Source organism: Carcharodon carcharias, chromosome 1, assembly GCF_017639515.1.
Source record: "Carcharodon carcharias isolate sCarCar2 chromosome 1, sCarCar2.pri, whole genome shotgun sequence".
Classification (NCBI taxonomy): Eukaryota; Metazoa; Chordata; class Chondrichthyes; order Lamniformes; family Lamnidae; genus Carcharodon; species Carcharodon carcharias.
In genome coordinates, this window is record NC_054467.1 from 187,437,450 (window position 1) to 187,464,363 (window position 26,914).

At 42.1% G+C, this 26,914-nt stretch overlaps 1 protein-coding gene across 1 annotated transcript in view; it reads right to left on the minus strand.

Annotated features, from left to right (window-relative positions):
- LOC121275728 (NAD(P) transhydrogenase, mitochondrial-like) overlaps positions 1 to 26,914 on the minus strand; it is a 180,883-nt gene that overhangs the window by 75,124 nt on the left and 78,845 nt on the right. Inside the window, 6 exon segments of the mRNA XM_041183320.1 lie at positions 228 to 265; positions 6,626 to 6,771; positions 10,651 to 10,761; positions 13,310 to 13,471; positions 23,358 to 23,511; positions 24,435 to 24,626. Coding sequence (XP_041039254.1) covers positions 228 to 265; positions 6,626 to 6,771; positions 10,651 to 10,761; positions 13,310 to 13,471; positions 23,358 to 23,511; positions 24,435 to 24,626 — 803 coding nt within the window.

Here is a 26,914-nt window from a genome sequence, read left to right on the forward strand (position 1 = left end):
CATACAATATACGGGACAGAAACAAGCCATTTGACCCAACCTGCCCATGCTGGTATCTATGCTCCACTTGAGCTCTTTCCATATTTTCTCATCTAAATCTACCATTTTTACTCTCTATTCCCTTCTCCTTCATATGTTTGTCTAGCTTTTCCTAAAATGGATCTATTCTAGTTGCTTCAATCACTCCCTTTGATTGATTAATAGATGCATGGTGTGTGAACATTTACCTAATCACAATCATAAAATGATTGAATTCAACATTATGCTTGAAAAGGAAAAATGCAAAACAACTATTAACACTCTGGATTTAGGTAAGGCTAACTTCAGTGCAACGTGACAGGTTATCCACAGTAAATGGAGCAAATCTGTTAATAGGTAAAATAAGGACATCAATCAGAGGTGTTCAAAAAAGAATTCAATGTGATACCGAACCAGTTTATACCCTAAAGGGCAAGAGGCCAATTTGTTAAAAAAAAACTGCCAATGACTAAAAAGGTAAGAGACAACGTATAAGTAAAAGATAAAGTATACAATAATGCCAAAAAAGCACAGTTCTTGGTAAATGGGAAAGATATAAAGTAGAGCCAACAGTGACAAAACAGATATAGCTACAAAAACAGAAAATGAAAAGAAACTCGCAAGGGATAGCAAAATCAACCCAAAGCACTTACAATTGTAATAAAAGAGGGTGATTAAGAGCAATGTGGGCCTCTTAAAAACTATAATGGTGATATTATAAGTGGAAATAAGGAAATAGCAGTCAAGAAAAATAGCTGCTTTGCGCCAGTATTTACAACAGAGGAAGAGTTCAGCATTCCAGACAAAATAAGGAAACTAATATTGAATCAGAGAAAGGGGCTTATCAAAATTGATATCAACAAAGTTACAGTAACAAAGAAAATAATTAAACTAAAGAGTGACAAATGGGCAAAACTGTTGAAAATTCATCCTAGGGATTAAAGAAAGTACATGAGAACATTGCATGCATCCTAATTATGATCTTCAAAGGTTCTCTTCATTCAGAACCCAGTCCTTTAGATTGGAAAATTGCACAGGCCAGTCCACTATTTAAGAAAGATGAGAGAGGGAAACCCGGGAATTATAGGACAGCTAGCCTAACACCTATTGTCAGGAAATTACTAGAGTCTACAATTAAGGATAGGACTGAACACCTTGAAAATCGCAAGAGGATTTGAGTACAGGAGTAAAGATATCTTGCTGCAATTGTACAGAACTTTGGTTAGACCGCATCTGGAGTAGTGTATACACTTTTGGTTGCCTTACGTAAGGAAGGGGATACTTGCCATAGAGGGAGTGCAGCAGGAGTTCACCAGACTAATCCCTGGGATGATGGGATCATCCTATGAGGAGAGATTGAGGAGTTTAGCCTGTATTTGCTAGATTTTAGAAGAATGAGCAGTGATCTCATTGAAGCATAAAAAATTTTTACAGGGCTCGACAGAGTCGATGCAGAAAGGATGTTTCCCCTGGCTGAGGGTCTAGAAGCAGGGGACACAGTCTCAAAATAAGGGGCTGGCCATTTAGGACTGAGGTAAGGAGGAATTTCTTCACTCAGAGAGTAGACTTTGGAATTTTCTAACCAGATTCTATGGAAACTCAGTCATTGTGTATGTTCCAGACAGAGATCAACAGATTTCAAGATACTAATGAGATCAAGGGACATGGGGATAGCGTGGGAAACTGGTGTGGGGGTAGATGATCAGCCTTGATCTAGTTGAATGGCAGAGTAGGCTCAAGGGGCTGAATGGCCTACTCCTGCTCCTATGTTCCTATATTCAAGTTTGCTGATAACAGCAAGATAGGCGAATTGACATACAAAGGAATATTAATAGACTGAGTGAAATGGGCAAAACTGGAAAATGAATTTCAATGAATGGTCAAAAGCTAGAAATTGTGGAGGGCCAAGGAGACTTAGGGATTCATGTACATAGATCATTAAAGGCACAAACAGAATAAATAATTACTGTTACAGAAACATGGCTGTAGGGGACCAAGACTGGGAACTAAATATTCAAGGTTATTCGACATTTAGGAAGGACATTCAAAAAGGAAAATGAGGTGGTGTTGTGCTGATAATAAAGGATGGGATCAGTATATTAGTAAGGGAGGATATCAGATTAGAAGAACAAAATGTGGAATCTGTTTGGGTATAGCTAAAGACAGCAAGGGGCAGCAAACATTGGTAGGCATTGTTTATAGGCCACCAAACAGCAGTGGTAATGTGAGCCATGGCATTAATCAGGAGATTAGAGAAGCATGTAGCATAGATAACACAGTAATCATGGGTGATTTCAATCTGCATATAGGCTGGGTAAACGTAATGAGTACTAATGCTGTGAAAGACGAGTTTCTGGGGCGTGTTAGGGATGGTTTTCTAGAGCAGTATGTTGAGGAACAGGCTATTTTAGAACTAGTATTATGTAACGAAAAAGGGCTAATTAATAATCTTGTTGTAAAATAACCTTTTAAGGATGAGTAATCATAATGGGATAGAATTTTACATTCTGTTTGAAAGTTAGGTAGTTCAATCTGAAGCCAGAGTGTTAAAGTCGAATAAAGGAAATTATGAAAGTATGAGCATCAAAGTGGCTGAGGTGGATTGGGGAAATACATTAAAAGTATGACAGTACACAGGCAATGGATAGTCTTTAAAGAATTGTTTACACTAATTACACATTCTTCGAGGTACAAAAACATCAAAAAGAAAAGTCAGTCAACTATGGCCAACAAAGGAAGTTAAGGGTTGTATAAGATTAAAAGAAAAGGCCTATAATGTTGCCAGAAATTGTAGTAAAACTGAGGATTGGGAGGATTTTAGAATACAGCAAAGGAGGACCAAGGAACTGATAAAGGAAGTGAGAATAAAATATGAATGTAAACTAGCATAAAACATAAAAAACGGACTGTAAAAGCTTCTATAGGTATGTAAAAACATTTGGTTAAGCCAAATGTGGGTCCATTACAGGCAGAGTCAGGAAAATTCATAATGCCGAATAGATAAATGACAGAGAAGCTAAATGATTACTTTGTGTCTGTTTTCACTGAGGAAGGTACAAGAAATCTCCCAGAATTAGAGATCCAAGAGACTAGGGAGAATGAGGAATTGAGGAAATTAGTATTAGTAAAAAAGTTGTATTAGAGAAATTAATGGGACTGAGGTTGATAAGTTCACAGGACCTTATAACCTACATCCCAGGCTGTTGAAGGATGTAATTATGGAGATAGTGGATGCATTAGTGATCATCTTCCAAAATTCTATAGATTCTGGAATGGTTTCTGCAGATTGGAAGGTGGCAAATGTCACCCCACTATTTAAGAATGGAGGGAGAGAGAAAGCAGGGAACTACAGACATAAGAACATAAGAAATAGGAACAGGATAAACCATTCAGCCCTTCAAGCCTGTTCCGCCATTCAATAAGATCATGGCTGATCTTCTTGTATTTCAAATTCCACATTCCAATCTAACCCTGATAACCTTTGATTCTCTTGCCAATCTATCTACCTCTGCCTTATTCAATGACCCTGCCTCCACCACCTTCCGAGGCAGAGAGTTCCAAAGTTGCACAACTCTCTGAGGGAAAAAAATTCTCCTCATCTCTATCCTAAAAGGGAGACCCCTAATTTTAAAACAGTGCCCCCTGGTTCTGGACTCACCCACAAGAAGAAACATCCTTTTGACGTCCACCTTGTCAAGGCCGTTCAGGATCTTGTATACTTCAATCAAATCACCCCTCACTCTTCTAAACTCCAGTGAAAACAAGTGCAGTCTGTCTAGCCTTTCCTCATAAGACAACCCATTCATTCTAGGCATCAATCTAGTAAACCTCCTCTGAACCGCCTCCAATGCATTTACATCCTTCCTTAAATAAGGAGACCAAAACTGAACACAGTATTCGAGGTACGGTCTTACCAATGTCCTGTATAACTGAAGCATAACATCCTTAATTTTATGGTCAGCCCCTCTCTTGATAAAGGATAGCATTCCATTAGCCTTCTTAATTACTTGCTGTACCTGCATACTAACTTTTTGTGACTCATGTACTAGAACACCTAGATCTCTCTGCACCTCAGAATTATGCAGCCGTTCTCCATTTAAGTAATAATCCGCTTTTTTGTTTTTCCTGCCAAAGCGAACAACTTCAAATTTTCCCACATTAAACTCCATTTGCCAGATCTTTGCCCACTCACTCAATCTATCTATATCCATCTGCAACCCCATCGTATCCTCTTCACAACATACTTTCCTACTTATCTTTGTGTCAGCTGCAAATTTAGCCACCATGTCTTTGTTCCCCTCATCTAAGTCATTGATGTAAATCATAAAAAGTTGAGGCCCCAGCACAGACCCCTGTGGGACTCCACTTGTCACATCCTGCCAATCTGAAAAAGACCCAATTATGCATACTCTGCAGCCTTACATCAGTAGTAGGTAAAATGCTAGAATCTATCATAAAGGATATGATAAATGGACACTTGGATTATAATGATCTGATTGGGCATAGGCAACATGGATTTATGAATGGGAAATCAAGTTTGACAAATCTGTTCGAGTTTTTTTGAGGATGTTACTAACAAAATTGATAAAGGGGAGTCGGTGGAGGTGGTGTACTTGGGTTTTCAGAAGGCTTTTGATAAAGTTCCCCACAGGAGGTTAGTTAGCAAAATTAAAGCACATGAGATAGGAAGTAATATGCTGGCATGGAATAACGGTTGGCTGACAGGCAGAAAACAGAGTAGGAATAAATGGGTCAGTCTCACGCTGGCAGGGATCAGTACTCGAGCCCCAGCTGTTCACAATATATATCAATGATTCGGATGTGGGGACCAAATGTAATATTTCCAAGTTCGTGGATGACACAAAACTAGGTGGGAATGTGTGTTGCGAGGAAGATGCAAAGCAGCTTCAAGAGGATTTGGACAAACTTAGTGAGTGGGTAAGAACATGGTAGATGGAATATAATGTGGAAAATATGAGGTTATCCACTTTGGTAGGAGGAACAGATGTGCAGAGTATTTCTTAAATAGTAAGAGATTAGAAAGTGTAGATGTACAAAGGGATCTGGGTATCCTCATCAATAAGTCACTGAAAACTAACGTGCAGGTGCAGCAGGCAATTAGGAAGGCTAATGGTATGTTGGCCTTTACCACAAGAGGATTTGTGTACAGGAGTAGAAAAGTGTTGCTTCAATTGTATAGAATCTTGGTCAGGCCGCACCTGGAGTACTGTATGCAGTTTTGGTCCCCCTACCTTCGGAAGGATAGTATTGCCATAGAGGGAGTGCAACGAAGGTACACCAGACTTGTTCCTGGGATGGCAAGACTGTCCTATGAAGAGAGATTGGGGAAATTGAGCCTGTATTCTCTAGAGTTTCAAAGAATGAGAGGTGATCTCATTGAAACCTACAAATACTTAAAGGAATAGACAAGGTAGATGCAGATATGATGTTTCCCCTAGTTTGGGAGCCTAGAACCGGGGACACAATTTCAAAATAAGGGCGAAGCCACTTAGGACTGAGATGAGGAGAATTTCTTTAGTCAGAGGGTTGTGAATCTTTGGAATTCTCTACCCCAGAGGGTTGTGGAAGTTCAGTCATTGAGTAGTTTAAAGTAGAGATTGGCAGATTTCTAAATGTCATTGATGTAAAGGGACATATGAATAGTGTGAGAAAAAAGTATTGAAGTGGATGATCAGCACAATTGCATTGAATAGTGGAGCAGGCTCGATGGACTGAATGGCTTACTCCTGCTCCTATGTTCCTAAGTATCAAGGTACAGAAAATAATCAAGAAGTCTGGTGAAATGCTGGCCTTTACGTGTAGGGGACTAGAACACAGGCAATAGATGTCATGTTTCAGCTACACAAAGCCCTGGATAGGCCACACTCGGAGTACTGTGAGCAGTTCTGGGCACCACACCTTTGGAAGGCCATAATGGCCTTGCAGGGAGAGCAACTTGATATACCAGAATGATACCTGGACTCCCAAGGTTGAATTACAAGGAGAGATTACACAAACTAGAATAGTATTCCTTGGAATTTAGAAGATTAAACGGTAATTTGATTGAAGTTTCTGAGATTAAGGAACTGATCAGGTAGATACAGAGAAATTATGTCCAATTATCGGGGAATCTAGGGCTACGGAATATAATCCAAAAATTAGAGACAGGCCTTTCAGGACTGAAATTATGAAACAATTCTACATACAGTGGGTGGTCGAAGTTTGAAACTCTCTTCCTTAAACTGCAAATGACGTTGGGTCAACTGGTCATTTTAAAGTTGAGATTGATGAATTTCTGTTAACAAAAAGTATTAAGGGATGGAGAAAAGGTGCATATATGGAACTAGGTACAGGTTAGCTATGATGTCACTGAATGGTGGAACAGGCTCATAGGCTGAACGGTCTACTCCTGTTCATATAAATACAACTTATTGTTGTTTCTGATATTAAGTATTCTATTATCTGGTACTAACGTTGCTCACCCTCAAGACTACAAGATATAGTTGAATAAAGTTTGCAAACATAGCACCCAAATAAAAAAAGACAAAGAAAATAGACCTGGCTTTGAGTAGCAGATTTACAGATTCAGTTCACAGAAGTGTCTTACCTGTTCAATAGAATAATCATTGTCCAATGCAACTGCATAACCTCCAACAAAAGCCCCACCAGGCAGCAGGTACAGAAAATTATACTCTGGGGGATCAATGGGTCGTTTAAACATATCCAGCATCTTCTTTGTGACTAAGAAACCACCTAAAGTGAGCAGCAGCAGAAAAAATATCAAAGTACTGAAATCATCAAGGCTTTAGGCCCTGTTGGTTAGCAGGACAACTGGAAGTGCTGGAAAGGAATTACACGATACCTTTAAAACCTCTTCTAGATAAACTTTTTCTCGAATGCTCAATATTTTGAGATTAGAAATTTCAGTTACAGGGAGAAAAAAAGGCAATTGATAAAATTGGCAAAGACTTTTAAGTGATTTTTAGAATTCAGGTGGCCAGATGTACAATCTCATTGCAATTGATTCTCAAGATAAGATTGTGTCTGTTGTGTGAAACACAATGTGACACCTTTAACATTGAAAAGGCCCATCATGAAACCACATACAAAAGTAACAGGTATTCTAGATAATGAGTTTCAATGAACTGTGTGGCCCTAGATAGCGAATTTAAAACGTTTGTGATAATATACTGACCCACAACTTCCAATCTCCAGGGTGTCATAACCAGGACATGGGGTGGGGAGGGGGTGGGGGGGTGGTGTATCCCAAAGATGCTTTGGGCAATTGCCCTACACTGGGAACTATCTGATACTCCAATTTAAATTGCAGGCTTCAGATGGTTCCAACTGCCTTACAGTAATACTTTTCCAGGAAAGTTTAGAAGAATTAAAACCACTTCTAACTCCTGGGTAACTATATTACTGACCCTTCCCCCCAACCCCGGGATGCCTCAACTACCCCCCACCCACCTGACTACCCTCCCCATCCCCGACTACCACTCCTCCCTCCATCCGACTACCCACCAACCACTGACTACCATCTCCCACCCTCTGACTACCCTCCCAGACCTCCATGGGACCTCCAACTACCCGCCACCCTCCAGCTACCCTCCACACACCCTGACTGTGATGACTGTCACTTTAAGATCAGTTCAACTAAGTAGGGGTCACATGATTTGTTCAGCCAATGTGTGGCTAGCACGGGGGAATAAATTCTAGGGAAGGGTTTCTGAGAAAAAGATGACTGTATGAGGGGCTGGCTGGATACAAGCAGCCAAGGAAGCTCACACGTAAATAAAGTTAGTTTTGTTTAACTAAGAAGCCTCCCAGAGTGTGTTTCTACACTGACTACCACCCCAACCCTCCCGACTACCTTCCTGAGCCCACAGGGGCCACCCCAACTACCCTTCCCACCTCCGACAACCTCCAACAATACTACCCACCCTGACTGCCTTCCCCATCCCCCCGACTACACTCCTGAGTGCCCTCCCAGCCCACCACGGGACCCCTCCAACTACCTTCATCACCTTGACTATCCCTCTGACATCTCAGGGTGTGGGGAACAGGGGCTGAGTTGTTCGTGCGGTGTGTGTGTGTGTGTGTGTGTGTGTGTGTGTGTGTGTGTTGGTTAGTGAAAATAAAACAGGAGTCCCTGAAAATCGAAAAGTAGTCTTCAACAAAATTAAGCAGGCAGTTTTTTTTCTCAAAAAGACCCCTCACAAAAAAAATGTTGTCCTCTGCTCTCTTCTGTAATGAAAGAAAGCAGGGAGTCATAAGTGTGAGAAGCGTAATGTGTATTGAGGATAAAATGAGAACATTTGTAGAGAGTGTTGATGAGGAATGGGTGTAAGATGGCAATAGGATGAGGGTTAGTGTGAATGTTGGCTGTTCAGATGGAGATGTGAGGCGATGCTTGGACCGAAAGGGAAGTGTGGAACTGCAAGGTGCATCAGTCAGGGTAGTGTTATTCAGGAGAATGCTAAGGAAGACAGAGAGTGATGGATACCATGTGAAAGTGGTATGACACCTTTCCTGACTTAATGAGGTCATTAAGTCTTTTCTGAAGCTGTATCCAGGTACTTGGGCACCATATTCCTGCTGTAGACAGTGTCTGCAACTTCCAGCCACACCTGTTTAGTTTGGGTGACTGGTTTCTTCCTCCTGAGGAAGAGAGTCCAGAGGAGAAAGCACATCCCTCTGGCCCTCATCACCTCTAGCATGATCTCCAAGAAGAGTCAGAGAACCAGGAAAGGAGCCTTCGCAGATCTTCCTGCCGTGTTCTTGCCATCAGTATCATTCAGAAGCAAGGTTTCCTGCAGGCATTTTGACCCCTTGTGGGTTCCCTTTAAATGAAGATCCTTCATTGACAGAGCATGGGTCATCGTGACACAAAGCCCACTAAGACAACAAATGAGTTCCTGACCCACAATTGGCCTGCCTGCGGGGTACAAATATGTTCAGTTAAGATTCTGCCCACGGTGGGGTATGGTAGGAAAGGAGCCACTAATGGTTGCAGGATGCTTTTGAGATGTTTTGCAGAGAATGTCACCCCCCAGCAACTTCTGGTTGTTCCCTAAATGAAGGGAGAGCAAGTCATGTATTTCTATGTGGTCAAGGTTGTGAAAGGCACTATATAAGTTCAACTTTTTTTTGGATACAGAACAACAATTGGTAAAGCCCTGTCATCAGGTTTGGGCTGTTACTTACAATGTATAAAATTTCCTAGTGTCCTGGATATTTAGCAGCAAACAGACAATAAGAAATACAAACTGCATTTGTAAAGCGGGAGTTTAAAAAGGGGAATCATTAGTATAACATACTCTGGTACTAATTATCAGCTAAACCTTTAAGCTGTCAAAGTTAATTTCTATAAACCTGTTTAATAGGCATCTGTTTTCCTTTATAAGAATGGTTAAGGGTATTTCAAACTGGGGTATTATCTTTATGCACCATCCATGCATATGCATTTACAAGAAAATACACTCAGCACGCGATGATCAAAAAGGAGTGGGTGCTAAATGTCTAACAGAGATTAAACAGGAAATTAGTTAAATATTAGTTAAATATTCTGATTTCTTGTTAACAAAACCGTGCACTGATACAGCATTAACAATGTAGTAGATATCTCAAAGAAATTACATTTATATAGCACCTTTCACAACCTCAGGAAGTCCCAAAACGCTTTATAACCAATGAAGTACATAAGGAGTGCAGGCACTGTTATAAAGTAGGAAATGCAGCAGCCAATTTGCTTACAGCAAGCACCCACAAATAGCAATCTGATAATGACCAAATAATCTGTTTTTCTGGTAATGTTGGTTAATTAGGACATTTCAGAGGTGAAGATGTGCACAATGCAGTAAAAAAAGAATTAGGAGAGGTTTCCAAAAGCATATGTGGCTGGAAGTTGAGGAAGCTTGTAAAGGTGAGAAGGGAGGTAGCAAAGAGGAGTGTTGCAGAGTACATTACACTAAGGTGGCTAACGACCCTTCCTCTGAAAGTTGAGAATGCAAACAAGAGGTGGTACAGTAAAGCAAAGCACAGCCTGGCATGAAAGAATGGGAGTGGCTGCAGAGGTTGGAGGGCTGGTGGGAGACATTGGAAGGAGGAACACACTGTGGGAATGGGAAACCATTAGAGGTTGATTGTTGGCATGTTTGATAGGAGAGCAGGATAGTTTTGGATGCGTTAAAGTTATGTAGACCGATGCTTAGTAGGATGGTGAGGAAATGGTTGGAGAATTCCAGTCCAGGGGTGACAAAGGCAGGATGACTATTCCAAAAGATAACTGATGCTGGAAGGTGGATATTGGCAGTCTTGACAATGGATATAATATTAGGTTTGACACTCACTTGGGATCAAACAGGATATTGATGTAGCAGATAGATGAGTTCAACCTGAACTGACAATCAGCCAGGAAACGTGATGCAATTAGAGCACGGGTGTGGAGTTTGGCTGAACAGAATAACTTTGTCTTACTAACTATCCATTGAGAGGCGAACATTTTGTTTCTCCATGTCTTACTATCAACTAGGGAACTTGAATTATACTAAATTACTTTGGGAACCATTGCTTGGGAATAGTTTTATTTTGTTTAAACTAGATACACAGTATTCCTAAAATGAATCTTACCAGCAATGTTAACTGAGGAAATGAAAGCTGCCATCAAAGCAAGAAATTCTGGAATATTTCCTGGTGTATAACCTCCTCCCATCAATGCCAACCCACCAACTGCAGTTAAACCTGTTAGAAATAGAGGAGGAATAAAAGAAGCAAGTTTGCTATCGTTATTGTACTCAAACAAAAATGAAATTAAGAACTTTCCTTTTTTAAACTAAGAGGAAAATACTGCAGATGCAGGAAATCTGAGACAAAAACAGAACATGCTGGAAAAACTCAGCAGATCTGGCAGCATCTGTGGAGAGAGAAACAGAGATAATGTTTCGAGTCTATATGACTCCAAAGAAGTTTTTCCAGCATTTCTGTTTTATTTAAATTTTCCTTTTGTGTCTGTCAGCATTTGGAAACCGTTTTCCCATGAAGCCCATCAAACATAATCAGGGCTTGATTTTAATCTCTGGCCCCTATGTTAATTCCATATCATGTTAACGCCCAAATTTATATAGGGAACGTAACTCTTTATCAAACCTCAGGCTTGAAGGACGGGCAGTCTGTTAACCTACTCTCTTTTCTCAAGTGTTGATCAAACACTTTTCCCAGCACATTCTGCCTTTACTTAAAATTTCCTGCCTATCCAATGTTACTCCTACTCTGACTTTTAGATTCAGTTACACCTCCAATTATTCTTATTTCTTGCAAGAAATATTTGGATTCAGAGCAACGTTGTTAAACGCAAATTAAAAATTATTTCTAAAAAATTCAAAGTGTGCGTGGTGTGAATGATCCTTTCTCAACAGGAGTGCAAGTTGGGGATCTGGAGCCAGAAATCAGACTGCTTTATTTGTGGCGCTACTGGTTTCTTGATTCATTTTATCTTGAAGGAAAATTTACCTCAACTTGTTCATTTAATAGGTGATATCACCTAACTTTTGGAATATCAGATAAAATGAACAGAATAAGAAATGGGGACACCATAAAACAATCCTAATGATTACATATTTGACCACAGCACAAAAAATGTTCCGAATTCAACATCAATTGTACTTTATTAATTGCAAAATGAAAATGGTCTCCACCAAGGTATACGCTTGAAATAAAGAAGTCAAGCATCTCCAGCAATATATTTTAATAAAATACAAAATGTCTGTTCATGTGAAAGATTAAAGATGCAACTCACAGCAGTCCAAATTGCCGATATAGGCCTGGATTTTCGTGAACAGGGCAGATAGCTCAAGTAGGGAAATTTCCCAGCTCACCAGACCCACATTGGTAAAAAGGACCACAACAGCGCTATCTCCATGCTGGGCAGAGGTGTTGGCTCACCAACCCTGGAAGCAGGGTGTAAGCAGACACGGGGGTGGCCAAGTGCTGAGGCGTGGTGGTTAGAAGGACCGCCTCAGTTCCCTGGAACTTCATCCAGTTGTTCTAAAGGCTTTTAGGCCCTCTAGCCCTCATCTACACCCACTCTCCATGCCATCTCCAAGCCAACTCATGCCCCCACATCTAACCTCATGCTCCCTCATTAAAGACCATAAAGTATCAATAAGAGAGGATTCTGTCTACCATGGTCCTATGCATGCTTGGCTGAAAGTCCAAGTTTATAAAGGATTTTCTCAGCATAGGGTTCTGTTTTGACAGCTGGAGAGCACGCTACCTTTGCTTGATTTACAGCTTTAAATGGTTATAAGTTGTTCTTTTTGTGGTCTCTTTTGTCAATATCTCAATGTTTATTTGCACAGGATTAAGATGTGTGAAGTGTTTGAAGCCTCTGTTATTGATACTGTAACGGTCTATCCAATTGACAGTTTTATAGAGTCGTAGGAACAGCAGTTTCTTTCAAAAGAATATTTGTGAATGGGTGTTTTTTTTTTAGCAGTCCACACATGCCATTGTTACTACACAGAGATAAAAACAAAAAAACTGCGGATGCTGGAAATCCAAAACAAAAACAGAATTACCTGGAAAAACTCAGCAGGTCTGGCAGCATCGGCGGAGAAGAAAAGAGTTGACGTTTCGAGTCCTCATGACCCTTCGACAGGTTCTGTCGAAGGGTCATGAGGACTCGAAACGTCAACTCTTTTCTTCTCCGCCGATGCTGCCAGACCTGCTGAGTTTTTCCAGGTAATTCTGTTTTTGTTTTGCCATTGTTACTATATGGTTCTTTGGTTCTGTAAATAATGTACACTGGGTGAATGGGAATGAAAGCACCATGAGTTGGCATGGATGGTATGAGGGGCCATGGAAGGTGGGTGTGGGGCATAAATTGGCGTGGAAAGGGCATGGGGGGTGGGAATCCCAGAACCGGATCCTGCCTTCCATTTTTAAATAGCTCCATGAAAATCCGGGCCGTAGTCTCAAGTAACAAAGTGAAACAATGCTACATGGGTAGAGATTCTCACAGTCTCAGTTAGCGGATTGCCTCAATATCAACACATGGTCAAAATTTTCCCAAATTTTATTGCTATTAATTACCAGATTGGAATCACTTCACTGTGATGGATGAACCATCCATTAGAGTGAAACTAAAGACACTATAAATTAGCCTGCAATTATTTTAATCAGTTGTCAAATTCTGTAACCAAAAAGTTTACTAAAACAACCAGTAGAGGCTCTCCTCACTTTTTAGGAAATTAAGTGACTGAGTTATTTCATTCACTACAGAAGTACCTACCTAAGATGGCATTAGTAACGGACATAAGAGGGGAGTGAAGAGCTGGAATGACTCCCCAAACAGTATGATATCCAACAAGTCCAGCAAGTCCAAAAATAGTCACTATCTGTGTGAATGCAACATTAGGGGCAGAAATTCCGAGTCCCATCAAAGTAATTAGACCTATGAGTAAACATGAATATTGAAGCTAGTTCATTAAAGCAGCAACAAATGGAGCAGAAGGAGGGGGTGGGTGGGGGATGGGATGGGGAAAGAAAGTGGGGAAGCAATAAATAGAGGGTTTACTATTCAAAAAGCATAGTTAATAATTGAAGCCTTTTACACAAAGTGGTCATCACCAATTCCACACATCTTTAAATGTATTTTTGCCATTTAATTACACTTTTGTTCACAAAAGTTGACTTTTTAAAACATAAGTTTTTCTATTTAAAAGGATAGAAAGCTTTCTATTATTACATATAAATGGATAATTCAAGTCAGCAATTTTAAGTGAGGAGAAATGCACAGCAAAGAAATAAAACAGAGTGAACTTTGAACTTTTAAAAAAAACACAGCAGGCTTAATAGCAAAAAAAATCAGTAATACATTGCATATGGATAAGGGGCTTTCTCTTTAATAGATGTGGCTGATGTAGGGTCTTTAATTTCTTATTAGACCCCAATGGAGAATTGAAGGCACCTGGAGGCTGATCAGATTTCTGGTTTCTGACTGGATACCATCAATTTCCAATAAAAAGAATCATGTACATTGTAGTGTCAACGAGCACAAGGTCAAAGCATTTGTCACAAAAACTGTAAAAGGCCAACATAAACTGTCCCACTTGGTTCACGAGTCATTCACTGGCAGCAAGACAGCTGATGTTAGCAAATCTGACGCATATCCAGTGGTAGCTGGCGATAGCATAAGTTTCACCAAAGTGTAACTGTAAAATACTGAACTAGCCTGGGTACTGCTAGGGATTTACACCCTTGAAAGCACTGCAAAGTCTGCAAAATTCACTTGTTAGGAATGCTGAAAGTAAAATCTAATTGTTAGCAGCTGTAGGAGTGCTTGCACAAGCAGCTCAGGGATAATAAAGAATATTTATTTTAATCCATTTATTCTTTCCATTCATTTTTTTCTACAAGGGAAGGGAAAGAGGATTATCGAAATTTAATTTGTATTAACTGTGTATATTCATGTTTTGTATGCAAGCTATTGCACTATTAAATGCTATAAACTAAAATTAAAGAAAGAAGTTGACTATAATAAGTTGGTTGCCTCATGTTTCTTCCTGCTTTGACCCCAGGCAAAACACTCGCATAGCTTTGTTTGCATAAACTTACAGACAGGATCAAGCAATATCTTTGGAGAATTTTTAAGGACTTGGAAAACCTGGTGCTAGATAATTTATGTCTTTAGCTGTTTCCCAATTTCTGGTTTCGTAGGTGCTTGAAACAACGGCATTTTTATTTAGAAATTAATTGTTCAAACGTTAAAAATTGAAGGCAAAATAGATCAAGTAGTCAATTTGGGCTGAGCTCCCCTATCAACCCTGCCCCTCCTACCCTCAAGCATATAGCTTAAATATTTTGATCGTTTTTAAAATCACTGAAGTAAGCAAGTTGAACACATTTCTCACAGAAGTCCTTGGCAGGGGTTTTCCATGCCTGCCGGTGTCGGGCGCGTCCGGTGGCGTGAGCAGACAATAAAGCGCGATCGGTTTCACAACAGCGAGAAAGCAGTTCACGATTGTCCACTCAGCCCGCCGATGTGGGCCACATTCCTCACCATCAGACGTCGGGAACCTCATTGTAATACATCAGCATATCATTATTAGGCCTGCCCACCGGAATTGTCTCTCCACCCTGCTGGATCGTCCGTCCACATAGGTAGGAAAACACGTTGACGTGTTTCACAACAGCACATAAGCAACGTGCACCTGACGGGCTGCAATTCCCTCAGGGCTTCAAGACTTGTTTGCCTACCTTGCTTCGATCAGCACTCGCAGTCATCAGCGCCAGGCTTCACAGACAGTACCACATCACTTTTAGGGGGGCTCATAGGCAGGTCTCTACCTATCAGATCAGCCATATGTGGATGGCTTTTCAATGGCTGCATGGCAAGGTCTTTCTTGGTGAAGGGGGAGAAGTGGCCTCAGGCAAGGGAACAGGCTGCAGAACAAGAGTTGTACTGGGGAAGGAGGGTAGTCCAGGGTGTGTATGGGGGGCATATGTTGATCTGTTCAAGTAGCCTCAAGATGGTGATGCCTGAACAGGCAGTCTTCACAGGACATGAGGCCAGGTGGACATGTGAGGGTGTGTGTGTGAGAATGGGTGGTGATGTCCCATGAGCTGGCAGTGAATGAGATGCCAGTGAATGTGTGATGAGCTTGAGTGTGTGAGTTTAGAGTGCTGAGATGGTTGCCATACCCTGGCTGCATGGATGAGATTATTCATCCTCTATCTGCATTAAGTGGCCAACCTGTTCTGTGCAGCACTAATCGCCACTGCCATCGCATACCAATCCGTAGTGGTAATGCTGCTGCCCTTCCTGCGATCAGAGCGGGGATAGAGGATATCACAGCAGGCCTCCATGGTGTCCAAAGGACGCTCAAAGGCTGTCGTCTTCTTGCCTTTCAGGGCCATGTCTTCTTTGCTACAGTCCTGGGCTGGAAGCACTTTAAATGTGGTGCCTGGCATGATGGTGACGGCGTGGCAGGCGAATCAGATTTCGCCACCATGGACACGGCATGTTTCCCGAGAACGCAGAAATAATGTAGCATGTTTGGGACGATATAGCGTGAAAAGCCGATATCCTGTCTGGCAGGTAAAACGTCGTTTTACCCGCCCACGATCGCACTTAGTGCAAATCTGGGATGATTCCACCCCTTATCTCTATTAGCATAAAATTCCTGCAGCCAAGATAGGCGGTAATTTTAATTATCATGCAGTTTATTCAAAGAATCATAAGAGTGCAGTCCATTTATTAATAATATCAGCCCATAGAATACTGGTAGCAAAGCTGATAGCTCATAATATTAGGCAACAAGTAGTGAAACAGAGGAACTGTGATGAGGGGATTTGAATTCGCATTCTCTGAATTATTAGTCTAGGCCTCTGGATTACAACTCTGGTAACATAACTACGTCATATTCCACCAAGGCAAGTTCTAATTCTGATTTTGAGTATTGCTGAAAAAAGAGACATGTCTAAGCTTTTCGTCTTGCACTCATCAGGACACTTACAAGAATACCAATATAAGGGGAAAACAACAATTTATACTGTATGTGAAGAGAGCATTGATTGGTTGCCATGGAGAATGAACCACCGATGGTGACTGACAGTTAACTGCCAAGCATTGTTTGAAATTTAAACCAGGTAGCTTGACTCTGATTGGTCAAGGCATTGCCCTGAGGAATGAGTCAGCGTATTGCTGTCACTTATTTCGTTCAGCTGAAACAGGCGCAATGTATGTACATATTCTTTCTGTCTGCAAAGACCAGTGTATTAATATTTGTAGCTTCCAGTACAAGCAAATGCACCACACTGCGAGCCCAACTGACAATCTTAAATTGGTTGTCAGCATAATTCTTAGCACACTGAGGATTATTTAGCAAATGCTGTCCATTTGCAGAATCACATCTAATGTTGGACACTTGCAAGCAGCTGGGACATACTGTTTGATACGATCCGCCAGTTCAGTTTTTATGATATCATGTATCCCCAAATAGATGGTGTCGCCATGGAATCCCCCTAGGTCCAGCTCTTGCAAACTCATTTGTTGGGTCCCATGAGAAACGTGTCTTCGATGGAATACCACCTAACCTCCTAGCCCTTGCATATTTCCGATATGTAGATGATAACATTTGCTATATTTAAATCCGCAGCTGCATGTAACAACTTCCTTACATGTCTTAATGGTCTCCATCCTGCACTCAAATTCACCTATAAAATGGAGCAGTCAAATGAACTCCCCTTCCTTGATGTACTTGTTGAGAAATCGGCCAGGGGATTCTCTACCACGGTCTACTGTAAGACTACCTTCACTAATCAATATACACATTGGGATGCTTACAGCTTCACCTGCTATCAGGTTGCTCTTATCAGCAACCTTGTAAATAGGGCCCAAGCCATTTGCTCACCATGTGAGCTTGATGCTGAAATAGGGCACATCAAAGGCATCCTGCAGGATAATGGCTATACTCCTGAACAGATAATTTTGTGCTTTATATCAGACAAACTCATGAATGGGGCCTAAGGCCGTCACTTTCAGCCCTGAGAAGTGCCCAGTCTACCTCAGATTACCTTGGAAGGGCAAGGTATCTCAAAAATTTGAGCGACAGATGAAGCTAGCTGTTTCATGCTGCTACTATGCAGGAGCAACACGAGTGGTATTTGCCACTAAGAGGATGCTGCCGTCATGCCAAAAAGACATTCTGTCCAACACACAAGTGAGTAATGTGGTGCATGCATTTCAGTGCCAGAATGATGCTAGGAACGTAAGCCGTGCATCTCAAAACTGGCGGATTGTATCAAGCTGCATTTCCCAGTGGCTGTTCGCAACAGGCAGGGTACAGAACATACCCAACCAGCCCGTGCTTGCAAAACTCAAAACACAGTGTCCAACATTAAGTGTGATTCCGCGATTGGGCAACATTTACTGGATAATCCTCAATATGCTAAGAATTACAATGACAACCAATTTAAGATTGTCAGTTGGGCTTGCAGTGTGGAACATTTGCGTGTACTGGAAGCTACATATATTAATACACAGGGCCCAGTTCTTTGCAGACAATAAGAACATATACATACATTGCGCCTGAACAAAATAAGTGACAACCATTCGCTGACTCATTCCTCAGGGCAATGCCATGACCAATCAGGGTCAAGCTACCTGGTTTAAATTTCAAACAATGCTTAGCAGTTAATTGTCAGTCACCATCAGGAGTGCATCCTCCATGGCAACTCCATTTACCAACCAATCAGTACTCTCTTCACATACACTTATAAACTTATTTTTCCCTTATATTGATATTCTTACGAGTGTCCTGATGAGTGCAAGAATAAAAGTTTAGACATGTCTCTTTTTTCAGCAATACTCAAGTTCTGTAATACCAAACGACTAATTCTGAATTTACTAAATCTGTTAATCTATGTATTGTTACAAAAAAATGACCACAATAAGCTGCCAGATGGTTGGATAAGCCCCAGCTGGTTCAGCGATATCCTTCAGGGAAAAGAACCTGCCATTCCTAACTGGGCTGGCCAACATAACTACAGTCCCACGCTATGTTTTTGGCTCAACATCGCTCTGAAGTGGCCCAGCCGGTCTATCAGTTGTAAGAATAATCACTGTCACTCCACCACCAGGGTAACAAGGGAAGGGCAACGCATGGACATCCCAAGAAAAATTTTTAAAAATCCACCCAATTTTGATCACTGTACTAAGTTTTTTTTAAAATTACCATTATATTGTAAAACTGGCAGGATGCAAAACTTTCATTAAGAAAAATGAAAATGGATTTTAAAAAATTCTGCATGTTTTAACCCAGGAAGTGGCAAGCTCTTCTCAGGGCAAAAGAGAGAAAAATGCAAGAGATTCACCAACTAGTTCACTGGCATTATGGGCACAGGTCTAGGTTAGGGGGCACGGAAGTGGGTAAAGAAAGGTGGAGGGTGAGCCAGTGAATGCACACACGTGCTGTTGTGAGCACCCCATCTAAATGCAGGGATGTGCCACAATTTCAAAAGGTTGAATGTGCAGCTGGTGTGCAAGCACAGCACATCATGCAAGTATCTGGTATCCTGGCAGCAGCATGATGTCTTTATTCTGTACCAGTCAGCTGTTCCATCAGTATTTGAGCCACCATGTCAAACCAGACGGTGGCTGCTCTTTGACAAGGGCCTGGCCTGTGACTCCTGTGCAGAACCCGACTACACATGGCCAGCATGCATATGATGAGAACCATGTTGTCACATGAAACATTACTGAGTGCTCAAGCAATGCTTTGGTTTCCTGGACCTCCCTCTCTGCAGTTTTCAGAAGAGTGTGGATCATGATTCGTTGTGGTCTGCTACATGCGTTACAACTTCGCCATCATGTACGCTGCCTTTGAAGTGCTCATCTGAGTTCTCTGCAGCTGGACTCGTGTTCAGCACTGCCCTCCAGCAAACTGGCACCTGTGCGATCCTTTCCCCTACCTTGGCAGCAGCCCACACATGCCGGGTGACTCACCATGTACAGATCCCACCTCTGTGCTACCCTCTAAAGAGTGCATAGTGCCAGTATCTGACCTGGTGGCTGCAAGTAGGAGATTGATAAAGATGTTTCATCATCATCACTCTTCTGCTTCTGTTAGACTTAGTATCATAGAACGGTTACAGCATAGAAGGAGGCCATTCAGCCAATCAAGCTCATGCCAGCTCTCTGCAAATGCAACTCAGCTAGTCCCATTCCCCTATCCTTACCTCATACCCCTGCAAATTCTTCTCTTCAGGTACTTATCCAACTTCCTTTTCAGTTTTGATTGAACCTGTCTCCACCACACACTCAGGCAGTTCATTCCAGATTCTAACCACTACCTGGCAAAAAAAAGGTTTTCCCTCAAGTTACTGATGGTTCTTTTGTCAATCAGCTGAAATTGATGTCCTCTAGTTAGTCTCGATCCTTCTGGCAATGGAAACAGGTTCCTTCTATCCATTCTGTCTAGACCCTTCATGGGTCTGAACACTTCAATCAAAACTCCTCTTAACCTTCTCTCCTTCGAAGAGAACAACCCCACGTTCTCTAATTTATCTGCATAACTGAAGTCCATCCATACTGGAACCATTCGTACGGCTCTTTTCTGCACCTTCTCCAGTGCCTTTAAATCCTTCCTAAAATGTAGAATTATACACAATACTTCAGTTGAGGCCGAACCAGAGTTTTATAAAGGTTCCTTGTGTTTGTACACTATGCCTCTATTTATAAAGCTCAGGATCCTTAACCACTTTCTCAACCTGCCCTGCCACCTTCAATGATTTGCACATATACACCCCAGGTTGCTCTCTTCCTGCACTCCCTTTATCTTATTTTGCCTTTTCTCATTCTTCCTACCAAAATGTATCATTTCACACTTCTCTGCATTAAATTACATTTGCCACCTGTCCCTCATTCCACCAGCCTGTCGATGTCCTTGTGAAGCCTATCACAATCCCCTCACAGTTCACAATTCAAGTTCTAAATTTTGTGTCATCTGCAAATTTTTAAAGTGTGCCCTGCACACCCAAGCTTAATTCATGGGGAATCCCACTGCATAACCTCCTCCAGTCTGAAAAATAACTGTTTACTGTTACTCTCTTGTTTCCTGTCCCTCAGCCAACTTTGCTTCATGCTGCCACTTTCCCTTTTATTCCATGGGCTTCAACTTTGCTGACCGGTCTATTACGTTGCACTTTATCAAATGCCCTTTGGAAGTTGCTATATACTAAATCAACTGCATTAATCTCATCAACTATCTCTGTCACTTCATCAAAAAACTCAATCAAGTTAGTTAAACATGATTTACCTTTAACGAATCCATGCTGGCTTTCCCTAATTCATCCACACTTGTCCAAGTGGCTGTTAATGTTGTCATGGATTATCGTTTCTAAAGGTTTTCCCACCACCAACATTAAACTAACAAGCCTCTAGTTGCTGGGTTTATTCTTGCACCCTTTTTAAAATAAAGGTGTAACATTTGCAATTCTCTAACACCACTTCATGTTTAAGGATGGTCAGGTTGCAGTTCCTGGGGCAGAATTTTATGCTCGGTGTGCGGGCAAGCATTCGACATGCCCGAGCACAAAATGACGTGCGATATTCCATTTGGTAGGCGTGCGCCGGAGTCAGCTGCGCATCCGCCGATAATTAAAAGGCATATTAAAGCCATTAACAAGCTAATTAAATTCAAATTTACACCGCCTGTCCAACCTTAAAGTTGGGGTGGGAAGGAAAAAAGGCCAAGCAGCCTTTACATTTTTTAGGAAACCTCATCCACGAGCAGGACGAGGTTTCTTAAAGCAAATAAGCATTAAATAAAAACTTTATTTTGGAATTAAAAACATGTCCCATCTCATATGACAGATGAGGTGGAACATTTTTTATTAAATTTTTACTGTCTTCACTAATTTTTTAGAAAAGCGCTTCAATCTCCCTGAGGCAGCTCTGTGCGTCAGGGAGATTGAAGCGATCTTTCACGCACATGCATGAACTGCGTGCTAGGACCGGTCTCCCTACTCCCCCCCCCGCCCGCACAGCAGCGCTCAGCGCTGCCGCTTGCGATCAACACAAGGAGAGCCTTAATTGGCTCCCCTGCGTGAAATCGCGGAGTGGAGCCAATCGACTTGTGCTCCAGAATTTGCCGCACCCCTAGCCAAGCTGTTCCAGTAGAGCTACAACACTGGCATCTACCCGGCTATGTGGAAAATTGCCCATGTATGTCCTGTACACAAAAAGCAGGGAAAATCCAACCCATCCAATTACCGCCCCATCAGTCTACTCTCGATCATCAGTAAAGTAATGGAAGGGGTCATCAACAGTGTTCATGAAGCGGCACTTGCTTAGCAAAAACCTGCTCACTGATGCTCAGTTTGGGTTCCGCCAGGGCCACTCAGCTCCTGATCTCATTAAAGCCTTGGTTCAAACATGGACAAAAGAGCTGAACTCCCGAGGTGAGGTGAGAATGACTGCCCTTGACATCAAGGCTGCATTTGACCGAGTGTGGCATCAAGGAGCCCTAGCAAAGCTGGAGTCAGTGGGAATCAGGGGGTAAACTCTCCGCTGGTTGGAGTCACACCTTGCACAAAGGAAGATGGTTGTGGTTGTTGGAGGTCAGTCATCTCAGCTCCAGGACATCACTGCAGGAGTTCCTCATGCTAGTGTCCTTAGCCCAACCATCTTCAACTGCTTCATCAATGAACTTCCTTCCATCATAAGGTCAGAAGCGAGGATGATTGCAAAATGTTCAGCACCATTCGCGACTCCTCAGATAATGAAACAGTCCATGTCCAAATGCAGCAAGACCTGGACAATATCCAGGTTTGGGCTAACAAGTGGCAAGTAACATTCGCGCCACACAAGTGTCAGTTAATGATCATCTCCAACAAGAGAGAATCCAACCATCGCCCCTTGATGTTCAATGGCATTAACATCACTGAATCCCCCACTATCAACATCTTGGGGGTTACCATTGACCAGAGACTGAACTGGACTAGCCATATAAATACTGTGGCTACAAGAGCAGGTCAGAGGCTAGGAATCGTGCGACGAGTAACTCACGCCCTGACTCCCCAAAGCCTGTCCCACTATCTACAAGGCACAAGTCCAGAGTGTGATGGAATACTCCCCACTTGCCTGGATGAGTGCAGCTCCTACAACACTGAAGAAGCTGGACACCATCTAGGAAAAAGCAGTCTGCTTGATTGGCACCACATCCACAAACATTCACTCTACACCACCGACGCAGAACAACAGCAGTGTGTACCATCTACAAGATGCACTGCAGGAATTCACCAAGGCTCCTTCAACAGCACCTTCCAAACCTACGACCACTACCACTTAGAAGGACAAGGGCAGCCGGTAAATGGGAACACCGCCACCTGGAAGTTCCCCTGTAAGTCACTCACCATCCTGACTTGGAAATATATTGCTGTTCCTTCTCTGTCGTTTGGTCAAAATCCTGGAACTCCCTTGCTAACAGCACTGTGGGCGTACCTACACCACATGGACAGCAGCGGTTCAAGAAGGCAGCTCACCACCACCTTCTCAAGGGCAACTAGGGATGGGCAATAAATGCTGGATCAGCCAGCGAAGCCTACATCCCGTGAATGAATTTTTTTTAAATGTTTTTTTAAATTCCTAAGTCCACATGAAATAAAGGTAGATTACATTGATTAAAGTCAATTCAAATGGTAATTAAGTTGTGCTGAAGTAACAGTTGAATGGAGGCTGTCAATGCTGCAGGTAAAGAGCTGGTTAATACTCAGTTTAAATGCAAACTATGTAAGAGTTAACATGGATTACATGCCCAATGCTGATCTATACTCACCTCCTGTGCAGACAGCAGATGTGTTCATAGTTTTGATAAACGGAGAAATTACTTCTTTCTTCTCAGCCTCCAGCTCAGACACTTTCTTATGCTGCACCGGAGTACTTACTGGAATATTCTGTGGTGGAGGTGCTGGGAAGATCAGTTTTCCATCCTGTTAATGAAAGAGGACTGGAAGAATTAAAGTAAGTACACACTATCAGGATTGTAACCCAAGTTACTTGGTGCACAGCTAGTTTATCCAGTGCATAGGTGGCCCATGCAATGCAAGACACATCCACATTCAAGCCCAGTTGTTGGCTGAGTGACAGCGGAGGCTCTACAATTCGCTTCAGTGCCCTGGGTTAGAAAGGGGAAGGTTTTGGGGGGAAATGACAGTCAGCTGGCCCAGAAGGAAAAACCAGTAAAATTTGGGAAATTACTGGTACTGGTCTGAATTGGCTTTGTATACCTTAAAATAGAACTCCAGTTCGGACCATGACCAGTCATTTCCATATTTTGCTGTTTTTTCCTTCTGCTGGGGTTCCTGTTCCTCAATGCTTTCCTGCAGGAAGTGGGCACATAAGTGCAATTCAGGATTAACTGTGATGGTCTGCCGTCTGATGCTCACATGCTAAACTCAGACAGGAACAATGGCCAGTTGGGCAAATTACAGGAAGGTGACTGGTACCTTTCGACTCCGCTACAGAAGTCAATTCAATTCATTTTCATTTCCACTGCAGTTGAATTTTACCCCATGGCTCCTTCATGGTAGGGACTAATGGTTAAAACCAATCAAAAAAAATGCACTTTCCTTCTCGGTGGGTGAGGGCTGGGAAGAGAGAATTATTAAGGAACATTGTCATCAACATAATGACCCTTAAATCAAACTATCGTGCCTTCACAGATGAAAGAAGGCACAAAGGCAATAATAAACTCCCCAGTAAAATTTTGTCCTAGTTTTAATACTCTTGACATCTATTTAAAATTATCTGTGTTGATTCATGCCAACAGAAAACACTACACAAGCCTACAATCTGACATTAATGTGAATGGGCATTAAGTGTCAGATGGATTCTGTCTGCATTCAGTGTCTACCTTCATCACCACAGTTCCTCGAACCACATGATCCATTGTGCCATAATTAAACTCATCCTTCAAATCTAAGTAAAAGTTTTCCAGGTCGGGGCTAACAGCTTTCAACAGTTTAATGATGTTGTTGGAGTACAACGTGCTGGACTGGGTAGCTAGTCGACTGGGAAGATCTGTGTAGCCGATGTGAGTCACCCCCTTAAAAAGGAAAGAAAATGAACCTTTCTGTAGAAGCTACTTCCCACACTTTTGACAGCCTGTTAACAAACATAAGAGTGAGCTAAATTTCTTTCAACATTAATCCGATGAGTTAGCAAATTAGGCGCAATTCATTTTTCTTTAGTCAAATTGAAGCCTAAAATTCAGACCATGTCATGAACACAATTAGCAAGTAAAACCACTGAAGAACAGCACTACCCAAAATGCTGAGCATATCGAACTATTTTACTAGATCAGTTGAGTATTATGTCAGAAGAGATCACACAAAAACTGTATACTGTCCCAAGTCAAAGCACTGGGAAGATCAGAGAAATTCAGGATTGACCCTGAAAAGTGGCAATAGAATGAATCTAATATAAGCAGTCAAAATAGCAGACATCAACAATAAAATCAATCCAAAGCATTACTTGAATGCAAACCAAAGCACTGAACAAGTTTGTAAGGGCTGAAACAGTCTGCCGTTGAGAAGTTATACACGTAAGGAATAAACAACTTTTGGAGCTGTTTTCGCTGTAGCCAGAGGAGATGTAGAGTTTTAAGTTCGTTCAACATACAGGCAGCTAGCATAATGGGGGAATCCAGACCTTTTAAAATTGTAAATGGATAATTTAATATGGGCCGAATAACCTTCAGCTGTTTATAGGATCGTAAGCAACACGGTGGCCAGCTTGACGGAGTACTGCTTCGACAGAGTACTTAACTCGGCAAATTTGGTTAGTGAAGGAATTCAGTGTAGTGAGGAAAGATGTGCTGTTCTGCTCTTTTAGAAGGAGTGGCCCGAGTGAGGAAGCAGCAGGTAGTGAGACATGGCAGGGCACTTCATGTCTCTTGGGTGACCACATGTGTTGAAAGTGTCTCAAGCTGCTTGAGCTCGAGCTCAGGATTTCCAAGCTTAAGCGACAGCTGGAGTCACAGTGGAGCGTCAGGGAGGATGAGTGCTTCCTGGACTGTACATTCCAGGAAGTGGTCATCCCACAGGTGGAGAAAGCTCAAGATAGTAGATTGGTGATAGTCCAGAAGAGTAGGAAAAGGCAGGAGATGCAGGAGAATTCAGAGTGTGTTCCACTCTCAAACTGACACTCAGCATTGGAAGTTACTGGGAGTGACAACATCTCTTTGTTCTTTTGTCTGACATCTTTTGGTTATCTCCTCCTATCACTGCTTGCTTGTCCCAACAACCACCCCGCCACCTCCCCCCCTCCCAACCCCCTCCACCCCCCCACTTAAACCAGCTTATATTTCACCCCTTTCCTATTTCTACTTAGTTCTGTTGAAGAGTCATGAGGACTCGAAACGTCAACTTTGCTCTTCTCCGCCGATGCTACCAGACCTGCTGAGTTTTTCCAGGTATTTCTGTTTTTGTTTTGGTATACAGTGGTGTTCTCCAAGGTTCAGTGCTAGGACTGTTGCTTTTTCTGACATATATATGACTTGGATATTGGAATACAAAGTAAAATTTTGAAACTTGCTGATGATACCAAATTTGGAGCTGTAGCTGCCAGCAAGGATGATATGAATCGACTGCATATATAAGTTGGCAGAATAGACAGACAAGCTGCAGGTGGAATTCAACATGGAGAAATGTAAGGGGATGCATTTTGGCAGAAGTGATAGTGAGAGGCAATACAAACGAAACAGCACAGTGCTAAAAAGTGTACAGGAAAGAGGACAAGCATTCCTCCCAACTCATGGGAGGGTCTGGCTTGTGACCAACCAAAATGGAGAAGGTTCATTTGGGAAAGCACCAAATACCTCAAGGGTATTTGTGCAGAGGTGAATTTGAGGCATCAGAGAGAGCGCACAAACCTTCCAGGAACTCATCTTGACCCTCCAAGCACCATCCACCCCGCATGTGGCAGGGTCTGCAGATCATGCATTGGACTTATCAGCCACCCTGGAGCCCATTGAGCCAGAGTGGAAGCAAGTCATCCTCATTCCCGAGAGACTGCCTATGAAGAAGAAGAAGACAAGATCATGACAGGTTTAGATAAGGTAAACAAAGAGAACCTCTTCCCATTAGCTGATGATACAAGTACAAGGTGACATAGATTTAAGGTTTTGGCCAAAAGATGCAGGGAGAACATGAGGAAGAACTTCTTTAAATAGGGATTGGTAATGATCTGGATTCACTGCCTATGAGGGTGGTGAAACAGAGACAATGAATGATTTCTAAAGGAAATTAGATGGACACTTGTGGGCTGTTCCAGTGCAGCTACAATACTGGCATCTACCTGGCTATGTGGAAAATTGCCCAGGCATGTCCTGTA